Here is a 26,291-nt window from a genome sequence, read left to right as displayed (position 1 = left end):
TAGTAGTTGATTGCAAACTACCAATGTATAAAGGAAGAATAATTTTTCATGCTGTAGACATACCCATCTCCTACTGTATTCCTCCAACCGAAGGCTGCAATATATATACGACTACACTGGCCAATGGAGGCAATTGTCGCCCACAGATTCTCATTGCAGAAAAGAGCATAGTAGGCTGCAGACATTTTTACTGTGTCTCTGCATAGGTGATGGTGTGTAAAAGGGTATACCAAAAAGACACTTGTATGGTACATATCATGTAAATGGAAGCCCATGGACATCAGCAGTATGCTTTGGGGAATACTTTCAATATCCACTCCTCAACATTGGTATTGTAACACCAAGAAGTAAAAGTCATGGAATAACGTAAATCACAGGATTGATAGATACACTAATGATATGCAAATAATGAATAAAAAGGAAACAAAGTATTCAAAACATCTCAATTTATCAAGTTTTGAGCAGGCAAGTAACCATTGATAGCATGCCAAGATGTATATCTAAGAAATGTTCTGCCACACGGAATGCACTTGGCCACACAAATCATCAATATCCACTGCTGACAGCTCCCTTTGCAATTGCTGATCAATGACGTCCCAAATGTGCTCTATGGGAGAAAAGTCTGGAGAGAGTGCAGTCCATGTTAACAGGTTTAGACCATACGGGCTGTTCACATTAGTATGAGCAATATGTGGCCTGGTGTTATTGAGTTGAAGCTCTTGGAAAAACATTCACTTTTCCTCATGAAGGTCTCTTTATGGCATGCCCATGTAGTCTCCAGAATAATCTCCAGATATCTTTACATCCAAACGTTGGACTTATCCCTGAAGAGGACTCACCATTGTAGTGTGCAGTCTTGCTCTGCACCATGATAGTCTTGCATGATCCTCTCGTAGCTTGATGTCTTGCAGGTAGGCAGATTTTGCACAAACACCTTCTGATGGTTTTTGTAGACACTATCTTAATTGTAAGCCGTGTATGCGATGTCCAATTTTACTTACAGTACAGAATGTCCAATTCAACCATTTTTCGAATCTGGACAGGTTACATGGACAAGGCCATAAAAAGGTCTTTAAAAGGGACTGTCACACCGAGCCTACTCTTATGATTAGGATACGGTAGTTTGACCCCTCTAATCTTCATTCCAGGTACAGCAACAGCTCGGCATTACATTGATCGTTACATTGGTCGTGGAACCAGTACAGCCTTTTCTACAAAGTATCCCCATGAGCTATTTTTTCAACACAATAATGCAAAGCCACATGTTGCTCGTGCTACTGTGTACAGCCTTCATGGGCTAAACTTGCTGCTATGGTCTACAATGTGTTCAGACTTGTCACCCATCAAGCACATCTGGGTCGTCATTGGCCAGCAACTGCAATGGAAGTTGCCAGCAGTGCATCTTGGTAATTTGTGTGCTCAAGTGCATTCAACATGGCACAACATTCCTCAGGCAGCCATTAATAACCTCAATGATAGCAGCCAAGGTGTGTAAGTGCGGGGATTTCTGCGTCTGACACTCATAATCGACACTGAATAAATTGAGAAGTTTTGACAGTTTTGTTTTCATCTTTTTTCATCACTTGCATATCAACAACATGTCAATCAATTCTGTGATTTTCATAATTCCACAACATTTCTTCCTTGGAGTCGCAATTTCAACTTTGAGAAGTATCTCAGCTGTGTAAAAAAAAAACGAGATGTGAACATATTCTTGTATCAGTATGGTCAGAGCAGTATCATAAAAGAACATCTAAGGATTCTGGACAGAAAACCATGTAATCGTACACGGCAAAGGAATGAACAACTGTAGAAGAATATTATAACATGGAGATAAACAAGAGTGAACTCATGAGCTTGTGATGTGGCGTGCATCACTGTGCAGAAACATTGGGTTTTTAGGTTCCAGTAATCCTCGTTACATAAATAAGGGCAGCATGGTGGCTCAGTGGCTAGCACTGCAGCCTTGCAGTGCTGGTGTCCTGGGTTCAAATCCCACCAAGGACAACATCTGCAAGGAGTTTGTATGTTCTCCCCTTGTTTTCGTGGGTTTCCTCCCACATTCCAACAACATACTGATAGGGAATCTAGATTATGAGCCCCATTGGGGACAGCAATGATAATGTGTGCAAACTACAAAGTGCTGCGGAATATGTTGGTGCTATATAAAAATAAAGATTATTATCATAAATAAAAAGGTATTTGTTGTCTTGTGCACATTCCGAGCCAGAGTAGGATTGGAGTGCCAATGGCCCACCAGTAACTGACACTGGGGGCCCACTGTTCAGTTTTATGCATTTATTATTTTGCCCTCAGTCACAAATTCCTCTCTGCTTCTATATAATAATACATTGGCTAGTTTGTTGAATAATTGATAAGATGTTGCTTCAGTCTGTGCACAGTGAATAAGTGTAATTTGCCTACTACTACTAGTATAGGGGTAATGACCTCATCCTTCACAGGGGCCCACCAGTGGATTCTCCTGTTTGCCTGTGGGCCAGTCCGAGCCTGTACAGAGCCGTTTGAGCCTCTGGTAAACGCATCCTAGTAAGGCTTCACATTAATCTAAAAAAAGGCTACAATATGGAGGCAGAGACGGGGCTCTGCTCACACCTTTTAGTCTAGGCACTTGTCAGATTTTGCAGATGAGAGGTCATCTTATTATTTGGGAACTGAACAGTCATATAATTCTGCAAAGCCTTGTCACTACCGCTAAATGGATGAAATAAAAAGTATTCAGAATGAAGTTAGGCTAAAGGGACCATTTTTCTGAACTACCAGAAAATCGGTCAGATTATGCTAATTACACGCTGATCGGAGTGTGATCCAATTTCCTTGGATATGGAGAATTAAAAAAAAAAAAATAAAGTTTCCCCATCTTCTTCATTCAGTCTGTCCATGAAAATGTTTTCCACAGATGCATAAACATCATTGGGTCAGTGCCTTCTAATTTTCAGAGGCAAATCATGAATGCTGTGATCTTTTCCTCGTGCAGAGGAAAAACAAAAATTAGACATGTGCACAGCCCATAGAATAACATGGGGACGTGTTTTATCCATCATAACGATAGCCCTCTTCTGAGTTATATGGTCGTCTGCACCATCGTAATCTTACCATCACTTCTGGACCTGTGTACACTGGAGATTCGGGAACACTGAACTCTGGGCCTTCTAAAGTGCCCATTAATTCATCTAAAGCACTCTCCATACCAGCCTGAAAAGGAACGACACAAATATTACACAGAGAAACAAGAAAGTGACACAGTTACCACGAGCACAAAACATTGCAACTAATCCATGTGTGGCCACTCGCTGAGGTTTCCATATAGACTTTGCCACAATAAATGACATCTGTGGCATCTGAACGGCGTCTTGGAATTCCCACTAAATCAGTGGGAGGTGGTTTGTGGGCAAATTCACATGGATGGAAGTGTTTATAGGTTTTGAACCTTTGTCTTTAGTGAAAACCAATAGTATAAAATACAGTTTTGTATCAGGCCTCTTTATGTAAATCACATTATGGTTTTCAGTGGAAGAACTTAAATAAATCTGCATTGTATAAACAAGGTTCAGCCTTCACAGGGTCTACTGTAAATGTAGTAGGTACAGCCAAGCCAAATATAAGTGGAAGGACTGGATTATTACTCACATTCTCCTTATTGTGCCCATGGCCAAAAAACACAATGAGATATTTAGAATATATATATATATATATATATATACACACACACACACACACACACACAGTCCGGCTTTGGCCTGAAGCATAATATACGTACAGAGGGTGCAGCGGCGGCTTGTACTGACGACGCTGCTGTCGGGACTACAAGATCGGACTTAGCTTGTTTTTCTCGCGCTGCATCCTTGAAAAACAAAAACTGATGGTATATAGAACATGCTTCCATAGGTACATCATCTATTTTCAGTCAAACTGATACCTATATTCATTAACACCTCAACATCAGCAGGGGTTAATCTGCCAAAAAACATATTGGGGCTGAAGGTGGCAGTGGTGGATCATAATGTCTCTTTTTGCTGATGACATACTAATGATCATCACTCCATCACTTGTTTTACTCTCTAACCTAATGACAATCTTAAAAGGACTTTACCTACAGATTAGGTTTTACCATCAATGCTAACAAATCTTTAGCACTGAACATTAAAGAATATAGATACCTTTGGGGACATATTCTTTTATTAATTAAATGCATGTATTATGGGCTAAAAATCATTTTTTGGTAACTTTGGTTTCATTATAAATTTTGCACCTAATGGGTTTTACAGGCTCTGTATTTCCCTTCACATCGCTAGCTGCAGATTGTGTTTACTGAGAATCAGTCAGTGAGCTCACTCAGAGAAAGAGCTTGCAATCTATTTATATGTGTTTTTCCTAGCGCCTCTCAGCTGATTTATGACCACAGTATTCGCCTGAATTTTGATGTGGACTATAGTCATAGATCAGCACAGCGTAGCTGGGAAAAAGACGCATAAAAGGATTGAAATGCTCCAGAATAGGGCAAGCTCACAGGTGGGTCCTTAGAAAACTCATTCTGCAGCCAGCAATAGAGCGTGCAACACAAAGGATATAGAGGGCAAAAAATATTAATGAAACCTAATTGCAAATTTTATTTTTAACCAACAATAAATGTATTTAAAATAAAATATGCCCGGTAGGTGTCCAGCTCCTTCAATCTCCCATTGCAATTTTATAACTCAGACTAGGATCCTTTTCCATTCCAGTGGGCTGAATAATTTCTTGGGAATTCTTATATACTCAGCGTATGATGTAACATAACGTGGCCACATACGTCATTAGTGAATAGCAGAGGCTCTCTTGTGCCAGGTCTATTTCTGGTTTTAGACGATGCGCCATTTCTAGGTTGGCGCCATATTGAATGCTATAGTCCCTCTGATGCAGACTAGATCAGCGACAGTGAGGTGGTCCTGATGTACACTATAGTCTGCGTGTCAGGAAGGAGGATAAAATGGTTTCCTGAAATGGATCCAATCATGAAAGCTATGTGTTACAGAATATAACTTTACACCACACACACCTTAGCTTGGAAAGCCGGGGTTGTTTCTGCAGCAGGAAAGATGGAACTTTCAAAATCCTTTGAGAATTCATCTACTAGATTGTCGTCACTCATAGGCTGCGGTAAAAAATGAAAAGACATTGTGAGATAATGTAAGAGGATAACGTGGAGATTTCATGAGTGCAGTTTTTCACTGGAAAGTGTTGAAGCTATAAATGAAAGCTATAATTCATTCATAGCTTGGCATAGTACGGCTTATAATACTCTATACTTTACAGAAAAGTGGCCCAACATGACAGCGCTCCATTGACTCTTCCGGCAGAACATGGCCGGTTTACTGCATATTAGTGTTACAGTAATCGGGGCTTCATGCATTACCTGGGAGATAATTCTACTAAATACCATTATATTATACTAACTCACATGTGGACCCTGCTCAGATCACCATACCTGGCCCGAGTGGTGGGTCTCCTGGGTCTCCTGACCCGATCTAACTGCTTCATAAATTCCAATATAGCAACTGGCTTAAGTAAGAGAACCCATGGGTCGGGTATGACAATCAGAGCACGGTCATAGATTCACAACCTGTGAATTTGGCCTTATATAAAGGAAGCAAGTCCCAAAATACTCCTAAATGAGGGACTCTCTGCCTTCATATCACTTAGTATAACGCTGCAGGTGCTGTAGTAGATGTCTTACCGGTGGTTGCTCAGCTGGAGGGGGTACCGATTTATCGTTGCCCTTTCCCTAGAAAAAAAAAACATGCAGGCACTATTACAAAAAATACAGTATGACATAACTTTCTATTCTCAGCATCTCTGCTTGTTATTAGTGTATGAAAACAGTCATTAAAATTAATAAATCTCAGAAACAGACACAATTAATGCAACCACACTTATTAATAAGAAAAAGTTAAAATAGTAACAATATTTTCAGGAAATAGTTCATAAATAATAATGGAGATTCCAACCTGAGATTGCTTATTAAACAGATAGTGGTTACAGTATATACTCACATCTAGCAAGTGCCTGTACTCTGGGGGGATTGTGTGATCCCTCTTACCAAGTTCCTCGAGGTATGATTTTGTGACGGTTTCCTAATGAATGGGATAAAGGATAATGAATGTGATTTACAGGAAAATGTTATTTTACATGCACTAGCAGAACGTCTGCACACAGCAAAGGAGCTTTTCTATCAATCAATTTGAAGACAATCAGACGATAAGAGAAAAAAAAGCCTGATCGGTTTTATGGGGTGAGCACTATTCCTTCTGTATTCACTCTGTATTGACAGTACTATTAGGCTTTGTTAAAGAGCCTATACAGCCTAAAAAATAATCGTCAGCAGCACATTACAGAGGATACGGGGAAAGTGATGCCAACACATACAAATCTTATTAAAGGGAACCTGTCAGCAGGTGTTTGCTACCTTATCTGAGAGCAGAATAATGTAGAGACCTGAATCCAACAATGTATCACTTAGTTTACTTTGTGCAGCTGCTCTGACATAATCAGAGTTTTTAGATTTAGCATAAAGCAGAGCTGAGAAAGCTAACCGCGCCTACACCAGCCTCTCTCTATAGACAATGAGCTGCTTATCACAGAAGGGGGGCGGAGTTGGACAAGTGTCCATATGCCTGATAGTCCCAGCAATGTTAATCACAAGGTGATTAATCCTTCAGTCTAAGTAAACACCATCACACAGCCGGACATGTGACACATTGTTGTGTTCAGTGTTTTAACCCCTACCTCATGCTTTCCTCGGATTACATGGCAAAAACTCGCTGACAGATTTCCTCTATCATTCATACCCATACAGTTTGCATTGGCTTAAGTAAAAAGGTCTTAAAAACACAAAGTAGCCGAATTCTTATATTGTGGATTGTTGCTCTTTATGGTCAGGAATCTGCCCATGTACTTGAATGTGGGGATCACCCACCAACCCTCAAAATAAGGGTTCGTTCACACTGGCATATAAATCAGATGAGTATAGTCCCATATAAAGAAAAAAAAAAAAAAAATCATATTGAACTTGGACAAATGTTATTCAACGAGGCCGCGCAGATCTGTGTATTTTTGCTCAGCTGTATTTGGCATGAGAAAAAAAAATGACAGCATTCTGCAATGTCACCCTGAAATCGGTACAGTGTGAGGAAAAAAAATTGCATACAATACGGACAATCAGTACAGTTTTTCCAGATTCATTACAATTCTGTAACAAAGCAAACTGTAAATGGTCCTGTAAATGATTAATATCTACTGAGTAACAAAAGGTATTGTATATGGACAGCACACGGATGACAAGTGAGGAAAAATCATCCCACTCTCCTGGATGAGAATGGGACTGACATTTATACGCAAAAGTGAGCGTACCTTAAAGGAGAGGAAGCAATGGTTACGTGCCACTACTTGTCCACAGATTTTCCCTGCATAGCACAGATGTGCAAGGAACTAGAACAGCCCCACAATGATACATAAAGGGGGTTCCCTCTCTAGATATAGAACGGACCAGAAATTAGTAAATCAGATGATAGAGAGCCACATAACACAAGTGACATCAGGGTGTGCCGCCATATCGGCTGCTGCGGTAGAATTAGCTTCTTAGAAATATAACATAACTGAACATAAAGATGATAAATAAAGCGCTGGGTTAGTTTGTTTTTGGTATTGAGATCTCACCAGATGCCGGAAATTTGTTCCTTGAAGAGATAAACATTGTATTATTGATGTTTAGTGACCTAGGATGACATCCTCCTTACATCAGGCCAGTCTCTCCTCTTTGCACTACAATTTTCATTTTGGGAATGTGGTCTCAATTGTTCAATTCTCAATTGTTCCCATTCAGATTAATATGGCAGGTGCAGAAATATCAGCAACAAAATTAGTGTGTGAAGACTGATTGAGATTATATATATATATATATATATATATATATATATATATATATATATACACACACACACACACACACACACACACACACACACACACACACTATATATGGACCTACTGAATGAATGAGCAGTGTCAGAGAAGATAATTCAAAGCCAATATGGCTGCAGAAAATAACTGTGTTTGGATTAGGAATACCGTACATACTTGAATATAAGCAGAGATTTCATATTCATGAGTTTAATGCGCGGTACCACGTGATCGCTGAAGGCAGGAAGGCAGACAGTGGGAGAACGGGGCTGCAGAGACCGCGCCAGGACGGGTTAAGTATAGGCTATATTCACCTGTCCCCGCTCCATCGCTGCTGTCTGATGTGTCCTCTGTCAGTGACATTCAGACAGCAGAGGGCACGGTGACGTGGTTAGTGCGCGTCGCGCCTCTGCTGCCTGAACGTCACTGACAGATGACGTGGCAGATAGCGGTGAGCACCAGCGATGGACGCAGGACAGGTCAATGTCTCAGGTGCCGGGTCCTGAGCCAGCAGCGGCACCGGCACCTGACACCCAGCGACGGAGAGGTGAGTATGTCATTTTTTTTAATTTTTATTTGCAGCAGCGGCAGCACATGGGGGCATAATGTATGGAGCATCTTATGGTGGCAGCATATGGGCGCATAATATAAGGAGCATCTTATGGGGGCAGCATATGGGGGCATAATACATGGAGCAGCATATGGGGGCATAATACATGGAGCAGCATATGGGGGCATAATCTATGGAGCATCTTATGGGGGCAGCATATGGGGCATAATAAATGGAGCAGCATATGGGGGCATAATCCATAGAGCAGCATATGGGAGCAGCATATGGGGGTATAATCTATAGATCATCTTATGGGGGCAGCATATGGGGGCATAATCTATGGAGCATCTTATGGGGGCATAATCTATGGAGCATTTTATGGGGCCATAACCTTTATGGAGCAGCATATGGGGCATATTATTCTATGGAGCATCTTATGGGACCATTATTAACCTTTGTGCACCATTATATGGGATGTATTTTGTATGGAGCATCTTATGGGGCCCATCATGAACTGTATGGAGCATTATATGGGGCTCCTGATTCAATATGGCTATTCAAAAACATTTATCCTACTGATGTCTCAATTAATTTTACTTTTATTGGCATCTATTTTTATTTTTGAAATTTACCAGTAGCTGCTGCATTTTCCACCCTAGGCTTATACTCGAGTCAATAAGTTTTCCCAGTTTTTCGTGGCAAAATTATGGGGAGGGGGTCGGCTTATACTCGAGTATATACGGTACTTGCTTATACACATGCTGTTTGCACTGTAGTGAAGTCCTGCTTGTGTTGAGGTATTCAAGCCCTTAAAAAAAGGGGAACCTGTCATGTGAAAAAAACAACATTAACCTGCAGGTTAATTGCATTCCGGAGCTGCCCGGAGCCTGCATTGAAAGCCTGGCTGCTGGGAGGAATGAACTTTCTTTTTCCCCCGACGGCCTCGAGCTTTCAGTTATAGAGGCACAGTTTCAGGCACTGATCAGTACATAGTGAGTGGTTGCTGTGACGGCACCCCAGCACTGACTGACAGCCGGCTCAGCACTGGAGTTCAGCATGAGAGCTGGCTGTCAGTCAGTGGCAGGAACACTATGTACTGAGCAGTGACGGACACCGCACCTCTATGCCTAAAGCCGAGGCTGCCGGGAGGAATAAAGTTCATTTCCTCCTCACAGCCAGTCTTTCAGAGCAAGCTCCAGGCAACTTCAGAATGCTATTAACCTGCAAATTAACCCCATATACATTGGTTAATAGCGATTTTTTTCACATGACAGATTCCCTTTAAGAGTTTTTTCCAAGCTGCATTTCATGTAATATGCAGGAAACCAAGTATCCCCACATAAAAAGCAACATAGCCACAATAAGAAAATCAGCCATAGATAAAGCATGTATCATGTCGTCATAGTGGCTCTCATAGGTAGCAGGTACTAGAAAATCATGCATGCCGCCTTTAAACACTTAAAGGGTCAGCATGTTTTTTTTCACATATGGAAGTAGTGATATGGATGTATTATATGAGGTGGTCCCACCAAAAAATGTCCCCTTTTGTACAGATCTGATATGCCAGTAATAGGAAATCTAGTGTAGAAGTGATATACAAATCAGGCTGCAAATGCACTTGGGAGGATGTGTCTGTGCACCTAGAAGAAGAGTTCAGGCTTACTAACAACCCCCAGTGCACTTCCAGCCATTTGTATATGGCTTGTAAACTATATTTCTTACATTCCTAATAAGTGGGACATCAGATCTGGATTTCTTGGGGTGACAATCTCCTACATAACCACTTGATTGCTTCCATGTAAAAAAAAAAATTGGCTGATAGATTCCATTTAATTAGTGCACAATTTACTGAAGTGTTCAAAGTCTAAAATACCAGAGGAAAAAAAAGTATCTTACTGTTACTTCTGGACCAGTAAACTGGGGCGACTCTGGTTCAGTGGTAGGGGGCCCTTCAAGCGTGTCCAATAGTTCATCTAAGGCATCTTCTGATATGGCCTAGCACAATAAAAATACATTAGATCAGTGTTGGCGGCGTGACAAGAGCCCTGCGCGGTCATGTGGCACGAGCCCTGTGCCGGCTGGCACAGCATAAACCAGTGATGTGCTAATTACCCATTACATTGTGCCTGGCTCTCACTGGGGTTTGGATGATTCTGGAGTCTTAAGCTTTTCATTTTGGATCATTCTACGTAAGACTTTTGTATATTTGGTTTTTAATCTTACATAACGATGTGCGTACATATATATAAATAAAATCTTATCTGCTTATTGCAGACTAGACATCTTTCGTGCCATATCAGATGCCCTACAGGCAGATCCCGCAGACTGATACTCGGCAGATGTCTAGGCCTCAGCCCTTCGCTACGGCCTGCTGTCAGGAAGCGCTGGCTCTCATCTGCATGCATAGATTTCCGCTCTCCTCCTCTGTCAGACAGGGTGTGGTTTCTTGTTGAGAAATTAACTGTTTGTACTGGAGGAACGCCTGCTGAGTAATGACACTGTGCCGCACTGCCATAAAGGTAATGTAGCCTTGCAGGGCACAGATATAGGTATAGCCCAGGACAGCTTACATGCAGATAGGCCCGATAATGCGCCTAAACATGCCAAAGTACACGATCTGTACTAACAACACTGATAACAATGATTTTAATGGCTGCCCTGTATCTTCTGTACATATGTGATTGTAAAGATGCCCATACACCCAGCGGCCTAATTTGAAGCTTGTGGGCCCCGAAGAAAAATCTACAACAGGGCCCAAAAATATAATATCATTGTCATTCATAGCACTGGTATTCTCATATGGAGCAAAGGGACCTTCGGTCCCCCTTTTCTATAGGCCTTGCGCACATCTTAGATAACCCTCTCCTGCCCCCCAATACACATACATGCTGAGCTTGATTGAAGCTTATTTCCCAGAAGAGCAAAATGATCAGGCATGTAAATACAACATGCCCCATCCGTCTTTCCCCAGACAGGAGACCATGATACAGACTGTAAAGTCGGTCAGTGGGTCTCACCAACTTTTCTGTAATGTGTATAGGAATAAGAAGGTTTTAATACAGGATTTAAAGAAACGCGTCATTTAAATTGTTGTGATTAATTTGAGTGGCAATGTACGACTCTCTTTTTGCATTTTCTCTTGATTCCGGCGCCGCCTCAGAGGGAATTATTTTTTATCCTCGTGCAAATTTAGAATAGGTTTTGCTCTCACAAAAAACAAAGCTTCCCTTCTAGATATCCCAATCAATACAATTCCTGGCCAAGAATGGGCAGATCTCGACCAATCAAAATAAATATCTAAATCATTCAGCAAATGTATAAAACTTGGCTAATATTCTCTACTGCAGGCCGCTTCCTAGCCAATTTCTGAACTTGGCGGATAACCTCACACCCAACATGACAAAAGCTGCTAAACATTATTAGGGTATGTGCACACGACGCCTTTTAGACTCGGGGCGAGTGCTTTGTCAGGTGGCTTCCATGCAGAATTCGCAAGGCTATGTTCCCAAGATGAGCTTTTGGTGTTGCAGATTTTTCGGCACCTATTTAATTTAGGTTACTTGCATTTTTTCAACATGTGCTTTTAATCGCATTTTTCAAAATGTGTTTTTTGTCTCTTTTTGGTGCATCATACTATAAATAAAGCTGATTTGGTTTTAATACTTTCTGGTATTTGGTTTTGACTTTACTGATATACTTAGGTGCGGATTACATGCCTTTTTGATGCGCTTCTGCCGCAGAAAAGGACTAAAAACCGCATGTGTCTTTTACTTGCGGATTTTCCGCATCTAATGCAAGTCTACAGGGACTTTCCAGAAAAACGTAATAAGTGTGAGTGGATGTTCTCGTATTCTTACCGCAGAGCTGGGCTGTACTGGAGCAGATGGCGCCAATATTGGTTTTGCTTCTTTTTTCTGCACATTAAAAATTAATGAAAATTAAAATTAGTCTCGAGTCCACCTAATGATGCAGCATGTAAGAACCTGAATACTAATAATGACTTCCGGATAAACAAATGTTCTTCCCTGGTACTAATCACGTTGGCACCACTTATATAACTGTGCGACTTGGCACAGATTTTAGGATCATTGCTCTGCCACGTATGCGAGGACGGTGCATATATCAGACAGTTTGATAATAGAGATGGATGCCATTACCTCTTCCAGTTTAAGTCTCTTTTCTTCGGGAGGCGCCTGACAACTGACAAAATCAGAAGAAAATGCTGCAACAAGGTCATCTTCCCCCAAGCTCTGCAGAAACACAGGAAAAGGTCACATATGTTACCAAAATGAGAATACAAACTCCATGCAATTAAATAGAGGGTCTTACAGGTCCGATATGTCAAACCATTTTCACCAGAATTCTAGCGTAAATCTGTTTGGGATGTCGCAAATTTTTTGTGCAACTTGAAACTACGACCTTTGGTATTTTGGCCAGCGTCGTCAGCGGTTTTGAAAAATGGGCAAAGCCTGGAGAGTTGAGCTGTCTCAAAACATATCCGACAAATGTACACCAGCCCCTCAATGGAGTGATATTTCTAGTAGTGGACCCAGATTTGTAAGATGCACCAAATGCACTAGAAGGTGCATGCCGCTACGGGTGGCGCACAAAATGCCAGTCTTAAAAACTGGGGGCCTACATGGTTTACATTTAGCGGTTCACAAATCAGACGTGAAATGATGTCCTAGAAATACACAGTATATTCATAAGCGCCATCAATCCTTCCAGGTCGGGCTGCCAAAAAGTGAAAGCAGGTGCCTACGGTATTGGTGGAGGGGAGGATGGAGTTAAGAGACTTCATTTTACCATGTCACTTTGTTTTACCACATCCTTAGAGATGAGGTTCAGACATTTTTTTTTATTTCAGATTATGCTGCTTTTTTAAATTAATTTAAATGTGTTTTTCTTTAAAAAAAAAAAAAAAAAAGAATCTGTCAGCAGGTTTTTGATATGTAATCTGAGAGCAGCATGATGTAAGGACAGAGACAGATTCCAGTGAGGTGTCACTTATTGGACTGCTTGGTGTACTTTGGATACAATCCCAGTTTTCTCTGATGTAAACGTAGCAGAGATCTGAATGCTGAATTGTGTATAACCTCGTTCACACCACGGATTGACACCTATCTATGTACACTGTGCATAGTCAGCAAGCTGCTAATCAGTGGCAGAGGTTATACAGATTAGCTGGACTAATACCTAGTCCTCTAGTGAATCTTCTGCTGATAAAATACGGATTGCATTAAAAAGACAGCACACAGCCCAATAAGTGGCATCCCTGAAGTCAGGGTTTCTGCCCCTACCTTATGCCTCTGAGAGATTCCTTTTACATGAGACAATGTGAAATTATAATGTGAATTATAATGTGAAAACTGATTATAATTATCCAACAGAAACCATTTACCGGTGTGGCGTCCTCTGGAGCAGGTGCTGCTGGTTTTTCTCCTTTACCCTATAATGAAGACAACAATGTTGTTGTGTTGAAAACACATTATACAAATTTCGCCCAAAAGCTTCTCACCAAAACCAGAACTTACGTCCAGCAGGTGTCTATATTCAGGAGGGATTGTGCTTTCTCTCTTTCCTAGCTCGTCTACATATTCGGATGTGGCTGTGACGTCCTGGAAAAAGAAAGGTATTGGAGCATCTGATTTAATCCCAAAGACTTCCCTATCAATAGAACTACAGGTCACAGGTCTGCTCTGGTGCCTTCCTCTCCATGTAGCTATCAGGTGAAAGCTTCCCAGATCAGTGCTCACAGCGGCCAAAGTCCACGGAGCTAAAGTCACGAGAGTCTCCATGCTTTCGTTTCTTCTTGGTCCAGGTTAGACTAACAGCTCTTCCGTATATGGGATCTCCATGTTGGCGGCCTACGGGCCTCGTGTAGGGATACGAATCACAGTGCAAAACACAAGCAGCTTTACTGCAGAACTACACCGAACATTGATATATAAGGCGAAGAATCCAAGGACAGTGATCTAAACTGACGCTATGCTTTGGTAGAAGTTAGAAACTACAACATTCTGAGAATCCAGGAAAGCCTAGGAACGTGACCTACAATTATCCTACTAACACAATAGAGAAGAAAACAAGCTGGGCTAAGTACGTACAGTGACTTCTGGACCAGTGAACTTCGGAGACTCCGGCACATCGCCCGGGCTCCCCAGAGAATCAATTAACAGATCCAAGGCGTCACTGCTGTCACTCTTAAAAAACAAACAAAAAAAACCACATTCATTATGACAAAACTGACAATAGGATACAGATCAAACATATGAGAACAACAACTTTGTATTATACGTCAATGCATTTCATTTTATGGGAGTGTGCCCCCCCAAAAAATAAAATCTGCCTTTTCTTTTTATCTTATGTTGTTTGACACAGACCTGAAAATAAGTGTCACCATTTACAGTAATGGGTGCGAATTCTGAGGAATATTACACTATATAGATGATATATGCCTCTGCTATTCCCCATAGCACCGATTGGGACTAACAGGCAAAAGCAAGTGACCGTCTTCAGCAGCGTGCGCCTCAGTATTTTACATCAGTATTTGTAAGGGAAAGCCAGGAGTGGAGCAATAAAAGTATAATAGAAACCCGTCACCACTTCTGGATTTTCACCCATTGCTGTTCGTGGCTTACAAACACTGGGGTAAAATACTGACCATATACTGAAGGTGTCCACGTGGCCTTAGGGATCGTTTTGAGTCCCCAGTAATGTCAGCTGTGGCAATAATACTTCTATCGCTGAAGACCACAAGTATGCAGGAATTTATTAACTCTTTCAGCGCTGCCATCAGTCTGGATTACAGCTTTCTCTCAGTTGCGGAGTGAGCGGGGATATCACAGCCTCCTCCTACCAGCCACTACTTAGGCACACTGAACGTGTTTGTGCCAAGACTATCATATGCCCTTAATGTGCTATAAAATTGAGGGGTTAGACTACTTTCTCCGGGAAACTAATTTTTGCTTTTATGAAATGCATCACACAGGCCACAAGGTGGCGCAGGCACTGTATATTCAGCAGTGGAGGCAGAAGTAATGTGTTGGCTCATATTTAGAGCCCCTTAGGTCTCAGTCAGATTTCAGATTTTTTAGTAGGAGTGCCATTTGTGGTTTTCACAGATAGCAGTCATACCTGTGATAATCTATGGGGCCATTCACATGTCTGATTTCTCACACACTAAGCGGTCTGCGGACAATCGCAGAGATATGTCCAAAGTTGATCTGAAGGTCAGATCAAATCAGCAATGCAAATATGTGGGTCCTTGAAAAAAAGTCAGCCGGCACTCAGATGACATCTGAGTGCAGTCCGATTATCACAGACTGTCAAAAAGGAGAAGGTGCAGAAACTTTTTTTCTCCATGTACAAGAAAAACAGACTACAATAATTGACCCGCAATTCTTGTACGTGACAAAAACGAATGTCTGAATGAGGCCTTGGTATGCGCACAGGGTAGCGTTTTCCCTTAGGTATCTTTTTTGATGTCCATCGCAATGGCTTTGCCCCCCGCGGTTGCTTTGTAATTCCACGTATAAAACATAGCAGCAGAGACTACAAGAAGATTGAATATGCGTCACTTCTTATAACTACTTCACCACTTTGTGGTTAAAAGAAGTGACGGACCCATACACACAGCAATGTGGCTCATTTTTTTTTTAAGTTTCTTTAGCCTTTTTTTTTTTTTTTTTTTTACCAAAGAGGGATCAGCCTGGAAAGAAGCATTGTCTGCACATAGCCTCAATATGAACTGCTAAGTTTTCTAGGCATTTTATAACAAATGATTTGCAATTTACCGGGCCGGGTGCAGCCGAAATCTGCTCAACAGTCACCTTTTTCTTTTCTTCTTTAACCTGTAAAGATGTGAAACGACACAAGCATATATTATACATGCAGATATATACGGGTATATAATATACTGGTGGTATCGATACACATGACGCACACTGAAATCATACGCTTTAAAATGCTTAAGTTTAATGACATTTTTTCCTGTGATTGTTGGATCTGCGCACATCGGTTGGGCAGCTCTAGGGTATAACGCACACTTGTCATATATGCAGACGATGCCTCCTGGAGTGTGCATTACCCACGACCCGTACAGTGAGGGGTGTGCAGGAAAAAGATGCGCTAAAGTCATTAAGAAGCGCCTCGCCAGGCATGTTACTCCAGGGAAAGACACGCTGCCACTTCCCATAAATTTGGCAGGCGGTTGTAGTAACGCCCCAATCCCTCCCCAGCTAAACCCATTTGGGTGAAGTGGTTTAAAACTGGTGCGAAGGCGCCAAAGGCCATAACATTTTTGAGCAACTCCACGTTGTGCAAACATGTTGTGACTAGTGATGAGCAAGTATACTCATTGCTCGGGTGATCTCCGAGTATTCTGGCGTGCTCGGAGATTTAGTTTATGACGCCATGGCTGCATGGTTTGCAGCTGCTAGACAGCCTGAATATATGTGGGGATTTCCTAACAAACAGGCATTCCTCACATGTATTCAGGCTGTCTAGCAGCCGCAAATCATGCAGCCATGGCGTCATAAACTAAGTCTCCGAGCACGCCAGAATACTCTGAGATCACCTGAGCAGGCACGGGAAATCTCGAGTAACGAGTATACTCGCTGCTCATTACTAGTTGTCACTATTATAGGGTGTTGCATATCTTTGTTTTTTAGAAAAAAAAAAGTTGAGGCCAAATAATCAAAGACTACAGCACTTTTGATCCAATTTTTTGAGCCAATGCAAGGAGTAGGTACAAAAAGAATGGGAAATATAGAAGCTCATAACACGGCTCTACATTCAGCCATATTATGGTCTTGTTAAACTGGCCATACGCCACTGTATATGAGGAGTTGTTAGCCCCCTTTAAGAGCTGACCATACAATAACCTCAGTATCTATGGCCAGCTTAGGTAACCCAGAGGAGACCTGCAGGAAGAAAATTATCAGTGTCCCCTGCCTTTAAGCCCCACCAACTTTTTTTTTTTTTCTTTTTTTTAGGTGCCAAAGGTTGGCAGAAAGTTGCAACTTTAGCACAAGCAAAAAAAAAAAAAAATAATAATTTTTAATAACAAAAAAAGCAGTGAATTGCCCTTAATAAAAGTCTATAGTATCAGAAAGCCATCACAGAAGTTAGAGATCCATCTCCTTCAATACCCTCCATTTCATCTGGGAAAGGACTGCGAGGCCTTGGCTTGGATCAGTGGTGGGGTTAGACTTGTCCTGTCTTTCTAAAAGCATGGGAAGAACGTTTCTGTGGAAGCAAGTCGCCTCCCTGCCAAAGATCAGTAGGACGTGGGAATAAATTCCTCCTGGGACCCAATCTTTTATTGTGATATCACAAATGTCAACGTTAAAGAAAAAGTGAGAATTCCTCCATACTTACCTCATCTTTAGCTTTACTTGCAACAATGGCAGTGCCAGCAGCAGCAACAGTGGCAGTGCCAGCAGCAGCAACAGTGGCAGTGCCAACAGCAGCAGCTTTACCTACAGCACCCGCTTTTGCCTTTAACAAAAATAGAAGGCAGAGTCAGCTTATTACTTGTAGCCATAATGTTTCATCAACATGTTTTATAGATCACACATTATTCTAATACATTTTTGTAGGCTTAGATGGATCCGCTGCCTCCACAAAGTACGGGAGTAGGAGATGTTCTAGATCTGGTGCAGTTGTGATCGTCACCATCAGGAAAATGGAAAAAATGCTATACTGAATATTGCAGTAGAAAACAATGAAGCCCAAAACAAAATTCAAATAGTTCAAGGAGCAATTCCAGAGCAGTAAGGGGGTAATCTCACTGTAGAGATGAGGAAGAAATCCCTACACCTCAGAGTATGTGTAGATGATCAGTAAATGCTGTGGGTTGGATGCTGTGTACTTTTGTAGCGTCCAGATGTTACAGCATAGTGGATGGGATTTTGAGAAATTCAACGCCCACTATGCAGCTCACCGGCGGAGATGGACATGGGGTACGTCTCTCCAGACCACAGAATGTCAGTTTCTCTTGCGGAGACGCGAGTCTCCGCAAGAAAAATTTCACCCGTCCCATGTATTGGATGCGGTGATTCCGCAGGGTTCAATGAACACATGCAGATTCTCCTGCAATAGCCGCCAGCGCTTTGGACACAGCACTTTTGAACGTCAAAAGCGCTGCCAGTTCTTGATCGTTTGCACATACCCTAAAAAATCCATTTTCACATATTTATGCATTTCCAAACCATGAAAAAGGTTAAAAGAATTGACAAAAGATGGAATATGTGCACAACAATGTCAATATAGCATTGCTGTCTACCATGTTCATTTTATTGGGCACATTTGTGGTGCTTTTCAGGCAGATTAATAAAGGCTGTGTTATACATAGAATTGCCATTGGAATTCTCCGTTTACCTTCTCCCTCTTACACCTAAGGGAGATGGGTGGGAAGGAATTGCTCCTGATGCTTCTATACACCCGGACTCCAGCCAGGGGCAGTCTCATTTACCGTAATTGCTCGCTATTGGTAACTTACCTCACCCCCATCTAGGTCTGACCTCTCCTGACGGCTTGGTGATATTTGCCCTTTGGAATATCTAATGACTGTCATAAATAATAGAAATAACTCCTTTGATAATGTGAGGGAGAAATCTATTGATCTTGTTGAGCCCAGAAATATTCCCATGGGTCCCGGACCCTTCAGTCTGTGTAATACAATTGTTATTAGTTGCAGTAATATCTTTCATGATCTTGACTAAGGTCTGCTGTATAAGCCTTATGTTATTGTGAAACTTAAACTTGGGCTTATATTGAGTGATTATCCAACTACTTTGAATAATTTATTGAATATTATGCATTTAATGACTTTTCATTATTGTCTTGATCATTTCATGCCTAGTACCCTTAGGTCTTTGGTATTATATGCTATTGAAAGCATTCAATAAAAATTACAGTTTCTTAACAAAAAGGTCCCATGCCTTCAAGCCCTACCAACATTTTAGATAAAAGTGCCAAGGGCAGTGGAATATCGCAAATTTCGCACAAGTAAGGCAAAAAAATAAATGTTCCTTAAAAAAAAAAGTCGATAGTATAAAAAAGCCATCACAGAAATTAGAGAACCATCTCCTTGAATACTCTCAGTTTCATCTGGGAAAGGACTGTGAGGCTTTGGCTTGGCACAGTGGTGGGGTTAGACTTGTCCTGTCTTTCTGGTCAAACAAAACATGGGAAGAAGGTTTTTATGGAAGCAAGTCACCTCCCAGCCAGAGATCAGCATGGTCTGGAATACAAATTCCTCCAAGAACCCAACTTTTTTTTAAATTTTGATATGATAAATGTCAATGTTAAAAAAGAAAAAGTGAGAATTCCTGGTACTTACCTCATCTTTAGGTTTACTTGATACAATGGCAGGGGCAGCAACTTTACCTACAGCACCCGCTTTTGCCTTTAACAAAAAAAAAAAAAAAAATAAGGCAGAGTCAGTTTATTACTTGTAGATCGGGGTCACACTTGCAAGTGTGATGAAACTCGTTCAAGTCTCTCGCATCAATACCCGGCACTGCCGCCGGCACTCGGGACCGGAGAGTGCGGCTGCATAGAAATACATATAGCTGCACACTCGGGTCCCGAGTGCCGGGTATTGATGCGAGGGACTCGCGCGAGTTTCATCACCCTCGCAAGTGTGACCCCGGCCTTAGCCAGAATATTTCATGAACATTTTTTATAGGTCTCGTGTTATTCGAATACATTTTTGCAGGCTTAGATGGGCCTACTGCCTCCGCAAAGTACAAGCGTATGAGGTGTTCTAGATCTGGTGCATTTGTGATGGTCACCATCAGGTAAATGGAAAAAATGCTATACTGAAAATTGCAGTAAACAGAAAAGAAAAAAAAAAAAAAAAAAAAAGAACAAGACCAAAACATATTCAAAGGTAACAGTCCAAGGAAAAATTCCAGAGTAGTAGGGAGGTAATCACACTGAAGAGATGTTAAAGAAATTTCTACGCCTAAACAAAAAAATTAAAAAAAAAAAAAAAGAGATCAATTTTCATGGATTTTGATGGGCTTCTGAAACCTGAAGCAGTTAAAAGAAGTGACAAAAGATGGAACATGTCATTTTAACATTGCTGTCCACCATGTTCATTTTATTTGGCGGATTTGTGGCGCTTTTTCTGGCAGATTAATAAGAACTATGTAATATGCAGATGTACCATTAACATCCTCTCTTTATCTTCTAGATGCTACACCTAAGTGGCTGGGTTGCCAAATATCCAGAAATTTCAGGACAGTCCTTGTAAATAGGGCACTTCTTTGCTCTGTCCATAAAAAAATGTAAGCCATCCGCGATTGTTTTGAAGCGGAATTAAGTTATACAGATTATTTTGATCGTAATTATCATCATTTTAGAGTTTACAGTGAATGCAGCCGATGCCTTCATATCAGAATTACAGGCTGCAGACACGAATCACTTATAATAAAAATAATTTTCTATGGTTTTCTAATGTGTCCGTAAAAAATACGGTCTGTCTGTGATTTGATAAACTGTCCAGAAAAAATAAAAAGTCGAGTTGTCAACTCTGATAGGAGGTAGGAGGGAAGCCCTCCATCCAGACTGCTTCTTTACACCGGACTCCAGCCAATGGGGGTCTCATCTGACTGCTCACTGTTGGTCACATACCTCACCCCCATCTAGGTCTGACCTTTTCTGTCATCTTTGTGATTATCGCCGATTGGAAATCTAATGACTGCCATAAATAATACAATTGATTCCTTTGAAAAAGGGAGGGAGAAAAGTAAATTTTTGATGAAAAAAGGTGGATGTTCCTCAATAAAAGTCTATAGTATCAGGAATCTATCACATCAATTACAGATCCATCCATCAGTGGTGGGGTTAGATGTTCGGCTTCCCGTGAACAAAGCATGGGAAGGTTTCTGTGGAAGCAAGTCGCCTCCCGCGAGAGATCGGTAGGATTTGGAATACGTGAGATATGGAAATAAATTCCTCATGGCACCCATTATTTTTTCTAATTTTGATATCAAAAACCTCACCATCAAAAGAAGAATTAAGAACTCTTGGCACTTACCTCATCTTTAGGTTTACTTGTAGCAATGGCAGAGCCAACAGCAGCTTTACCTACAGCACCCGCTTTTGCCTTTACCAAAAATAGAAGTAAGAGTCAGCTTATCACTTGTAGCCAGAACATTTTGTGAAAATATTTTATAGCTCACACATTATTCTAATACATTATTTTTGTAGCCTGCTGTAAAAAGTATAGGAGCTTCACATGTTGGAATAGGATATTACAAAACACCCCAACTACAAGGGAGGTAAATGGAGAAAATGATATTCTGAAAACTGAAATAAATTTAAGTTCCAAGGAACAATATCAGAATAGTAATGGGGTAATCACACGAGTTTAAAAAAATAAATCCAATCATACATATGAATGGAGGGGCTGTTTGTACATAGATTTCTTGAAGCCCCACTCAGATGAGACACTTTCAGAAATGCCTCGTGCCACATATGAATGTAACGTAAAGGAGTTATGTGGTCACACCATGTTGATGACCTATGTGTACGATGGGTAATCAATATGAGATTGAAGGGTGTCCGATACCTGGAGCCCCCAACCAACAGCTATTACTTGCGCCAGCAGGATGTAAACCCATGGAACGTGCTTCAGGACCCAGCAATGTGCGGTGGCCGCTGCCTAGGATTCTAGAACAACTCCTACTCTTTGACAGGACATGTTCTGCAGTACTCGGCAGAGACTGGTACACATTGAATGTACAGTGGGGAAAAAAAGTATTTAGTCAGTCAGCAATAGTGCAAGTTCCACCACTTAAAAAGATGAGAGGCGTCTGTAATTTACATCATAGGTAGACCTCAACTATGGGAGACAAACTGAGAAAAAAAAAATCCAGAAAATCACATTGTCTGTTTTTTTTCCTTTTATTTGCATATTATGGTGGAAAATAAGTATTTGGTCAGAAACAAGCAATCAAGATTTCTGGCTCTCACAGACCTGTAACTTCTTCTTTAAGAGTCTCCTCTTTCCTCCACTCATTACCTGTAGTAATGGCACCTGTTTAAACTTGTTATCAGTATAAAAAGACACCTGTGCACACCCTCAAACAGTCTGACTCCAAACTCCACTATGGTGAAGACCAAAGAGCTGTCAAAGGACACCAGAAACAAAATTGTAGCCCTGCACCAGGCTGGGAAGACTGAATCTGCAATAGCCAACCAGCTTGGAGTGAAGAAATCAACTGTGGGAGCAATAATTAGAAAATGGAAGACATACAAGACCACTGATAATCTCCCTCGATCTGGTGCTCCACGCAAAATCCCACCCCGTGGGGTCAGAATGATCACAAGAACGGTGAGCAAAAATCCCAGAACCACGCGGGGGGACCTAGTGAATGAACTGCAGAGAGCTGGGACCAATGTAACAAGGCCTACCATAAGTAACACACTACGCCACCATGGACTCAGATCCTGCAGTGCCAGACGTGTCCCACTGCTTAAGCCTGTACATGTCCGGGCCCATCTGAAGTTTGCTAGAGAGCATTTGGGAGAATGTCCTATGGTCTGATGAAACCAAACTGGAACTGTTTGGTAGAAACACAACTTGTCGTGTTTGGAGGAAAAAGAATACTGAGTTGCATCCATCAAACACCATACCTACTGTAAAGCATGGTGGTGGAAACATCATGCTTTGGGGCTGTTTCTCTGCAAAGGGGCCAGGACGACTGATCCGGGTACATGAAAGAATGAATGGGGCCATGTATCGTGAGATTTTGAGTGCAAACCTCCTTCCATCAGCAAGGGCATTGAAGATAAAACGTGGCTGGGTCTTTCAACATGACAATGATCCAAAGCACACCGCCAGGGCAACGAAGGAGTGGCTTCGTAAGAAGCATTTCAAGGTCCTGGAGTGGCCTAGCCAGTCTCCAGATCTCAACCCTATAGAAAACCTTTGGAGGGAGTTGAAAGTCCGTGTTGCCAAGCGAAAAGCCAAAAACATCACTGCTCTAGAGGAGATCTGCATGGAGGAATGGGCCAACATACCAACAACAGTGTGTGGCAACCTTGTGAAGACTTACAGAAAACGTTTGACCTCTGTCATTGCCAACAAAGGATATATCACAAAGTATGGAGATGAAATTTTGTTTCTGACCAAATACTTATTTTCCACCATAATATGCAAATAAAATGAAAAAAAAACAGACAATGTGATTTTCTGGATTTTTTTTTCTCAGTTTGTCTCCCATAGTTGAGGTCTACCTATGATGTAAATTACAGACGCCTCTCATCTTTTTAAGTGGTGGAACTTGCACTATTGCTGACTGACTAAATACTTTTTTTCCCCACTGTAGCTTCAGTTTACGTCCAACAGACTCTGAAGCGGTTTTCATCTGAACGGTGGGGGTGTGGATAGATATCAAATTGGTGTGACTGCAAGGCCCCTTTAATACTCCCAAACATGTAATATAAGACCTCCATTTTTTACCACCATATTTTGAAAAATGGTAGAGAAGAGACAGTATTAAGACTTACAGTTGTGTCAGATTTCTGTTTCGGTGATGCCGCTTTTAATTCTTCTTTTTGAACTTTTTCTGTGCTGGACTTCACTGTTGAGGATACTGTGGTAGTACTTTTAGGCTAGCAAAAAGACATTGGCACAGTGTCTCTTAGATAAAACGTTCTTACAAGGCATTACATGATACTTGGAATCATGAAACATTCTTTTATTAAACATACCACTAATTAATCATACTTTATACCAGGGCACGCCAATGAAACTCTAAGGCCCAGGGCACCCCAATGAGGCTCTAAGGCCCAGGGCACCCCAATGAGGCTCTAAGGCCCAGTACACCCCAATGAGGCTCTAAGGCCCAGGGCACCCCAATGAGGCTCTAAGGCCCAGGGCACCCCAATGAGGCTCTAAGGCCCAATGCACATGGAGCGACAGAAGTTGGTAGCTTTGGAAACTATTGTGCACTAATGGGACAAGGAGTATCATAACATTACTAGAATTTAGCATTAGGGTCAAAAATACATAATTTGCTGTTATATCTCTCCTGGACTCAGAGGTGTGCAGACGTGCCTGTCTGCTCTCTGCCAGACTGTGGAGACAATAGGGCGCCTTGCTAGTGGCAGCCCATTGCAGCAGCTATTATTTTATTTTATTTTGTTTGTTACAGTCTTTTATACCTTTCCTGATGTCTTTTTGGACCTCTAATTTCAACCTTGGATCTATGCAACGTTTTCATCTCGTGGATTGCGACGTTCCTGCACGCTGGTCTGCTGTGGGATGGAAAATGCAGCACACCCCCACACTTTCTACTGCCGCCGGGCACACTGCATATGGTTTTTACCCGGATCCTCCACTACCACCCACAAGTCCCCTGCTGGCATGGCCACTTTGGGGTACGCAATATGGTCCATCTCAGCTAATACTACCGACGGATGTATGCTGCTGCCCACAGCCTGTGTCAGTGATACAGCCATATGTGCTCAGCGGAGAGCACCGTATACAGTATGCCACGGAGAGGTCTCCCGGGATGGATGGAATCACTGATCGGATGGTTGTCCCTAGGTCTGTCGCTAATCGAGTAGTGTATTCAAGGAGTCGTCTTCTGGAAATGCGCAGGACAAAGTCTTCTCCAGCAGTTGCAATACCACATGTTCCACGGGAAATGAGGAGACCTTTCAGAGGTTGCAGAGCAGGCAAGAAGACCAAGTCCTGGAGGAGAAGGTTTAAACCTGCAGTCCCATCCATCATCATGGGTAATGTACGATCGCTTGGTAACAAGTCGGATGAACTGCTGGCTCTGAGTAAGACCCAGAAGGAGTTCAGGGAATGCAGTCTCATGTGCTTTACAGAAACCTGGTTGCATGAGGACGTCCCGGATTCAAGTATATCGGTACCGGGGTTTCAAATGGTTCGGGCTGACAGGGACAGAGTGAAGTGCGGTAAGAAGAAGGGTGGAGGAGTGATACTGTACATTAACAACAGATGGTGTAATCAGGGGCATGTAACAGTAAAGGAGAGACATTGTTGCCCAAACATTGAACTATTAGCAGTGGGCCTCAGGCCTTACTATCTGCCTAGAGAATTCTCTCTTGTTATTGCAGTGGTGTCGTATATACCACCATCTGCAAATCCAGAGGCAGCTGGGGATGTACTGTCTGGGGTGATTGCCCGGCTTCAGACGAAACACCCTAACTCTCTAACTGTCATTTCTGGGGATTTTAATAGAGCCAAGATCTCATTACCAAAATTCTATCAATATGTCAAATGTTCTACAAGGGACAATTATATATTGGATCTCCTCTATGCCAGTGTTAAGGATGCTTACTCATCATCTGCATTGCCCCCCCTGGGGAAATCTGACCACAATCTCATACTATTGTCTCCAGCTTATCAACCAGTTGTCTGCAAACAACCAGCGACAATTAAACGGATAAGGAAATGGTCTCCGGCAGCTGAAAAGACTTTACAAGACTGCTTTGAATGCACAGACTGGGAGGTGTTATGTGCCAGGGAACCTAATGATGATGTTAATGAGGTTACCAGGAGAGTTACTGATTACATCAACTTTTGTACTGACAATATTGTACCTATTCATGAGGTTCGGTGTTTTGCAAACAATAAGCCTTGGATTACAAAAGAATTGAAACATCTACTAAACAGGAAAAAAAAAGCTTTTGAAAGGAAGGACAAGGAGGAAATGAAAATTGTTCAGAGAGACTTAAAGGGGAAAATTAGGATTGCCCGTGAAGCATTCAGAATTAAATTGGAAAATAAATT

General features: G+C 41.7%; 1 protein-coding gene across 15 annotated transcripts in view; it reads right to left on the bottom strand.

Moving 5' to 3' along the window:
* CAST (calpastatin) overlaps positions 1 to 26,291 on the bottom strand; it is a 237,340-nt gene that overhangs the window by 23,479 nt on the left and 187,570 nt on the right. For 11 of the 15 annotated variants that reach the window (XM_073542003.1, XM_073542134.1, XM_073542428.1 and 8 more), the window contains 16 exons: positions 24,035 to 24,139; positions 21,558 to 21,626; positions 19,854 to 19,919; positions 17,888 to 18,007; positions 16,303 to 16,359; positions 14,614 to 14,709; positions 14,041 to 14,124; positions 13,908 to 13,955; positions 12,664 to 12,756; positions 12,364 to 12,420; positions 10,403 to 10,501; positions 6,051 to 6,131; positions 5,735 to 5,782; positions 5,057 to 5,152; positions 3,779 to 3,877; positions 3,115 to 3,213 (listed from right to left, as the gene is read on the bottom strand). In XM_073542003.1, coding sequence (XP_073398104.1) covers positions 3,115 to 3,213; positions 3,779 to 3,877; positions 5,057 to 5,152; positions 5,735 to 5,782; positions 6,051 to 6,131; positions 10,403 to 10,501; positions 12,364 to 12,420; positions 12,664 to 12,756; positions 13,908 to 13,955; positions 14,041 to 14,124; positions 14,614 to 14,709; positions 16,303 to 16,359; positions 17,888 to 18,007; positions 19,854 to 19,919; positions 21,558 to 21,626; positions 24,035 to 24,139 — 1,317 coding nt within the window. The remainder of the gene's footprint in view (positions 1 to 3,114; positions 3,214 to 3,778; positions 3,878 to 5,056; positions 5,153 to 5,734; positions 5,783 to 6,050; positions 6,132 to 10,402; positions 10,502 to 12,363; positions 12,421 to 12,663; positions 12,757 to 13,907; positions 13,956 to 14,040; positions 14,125 to 14,613; positions 14,710 to 16,302; positions 16,360 to 17,887; positions 18,008 to 19,853; positions 19,920 to 21,557; positions 21,627 to 24,034; positions 24,140 to 26,291) is intronic. The other 4 variants (XM_073542077.1, XM_073542204.1, XM_073542374.1 and 1 more) reach the window with 3 other exon arrangements.

Source organism: Dendrobates tinctorius, unplaced genomic scaffold (assembly GCF_039654945.1).
Source record: "Dendrobates tinctorius isolate UK_male_01 unplaced genomic scaffold, ASM3965494v1 ptg000003l, whole genome shotgun sequence".
NCBI classification, from domain to species: domain Eukaryota; kingdom Metazoa; phylum Chordata; class Amphibia; order Anura; family Dendrobatidae; genus Dendrobates; species Dendrobates tinctorius.
Note: the sequence above shows the minus strand (reverse complement) of the source record. Positions and strands in the feature narration are given on the sequence as shown.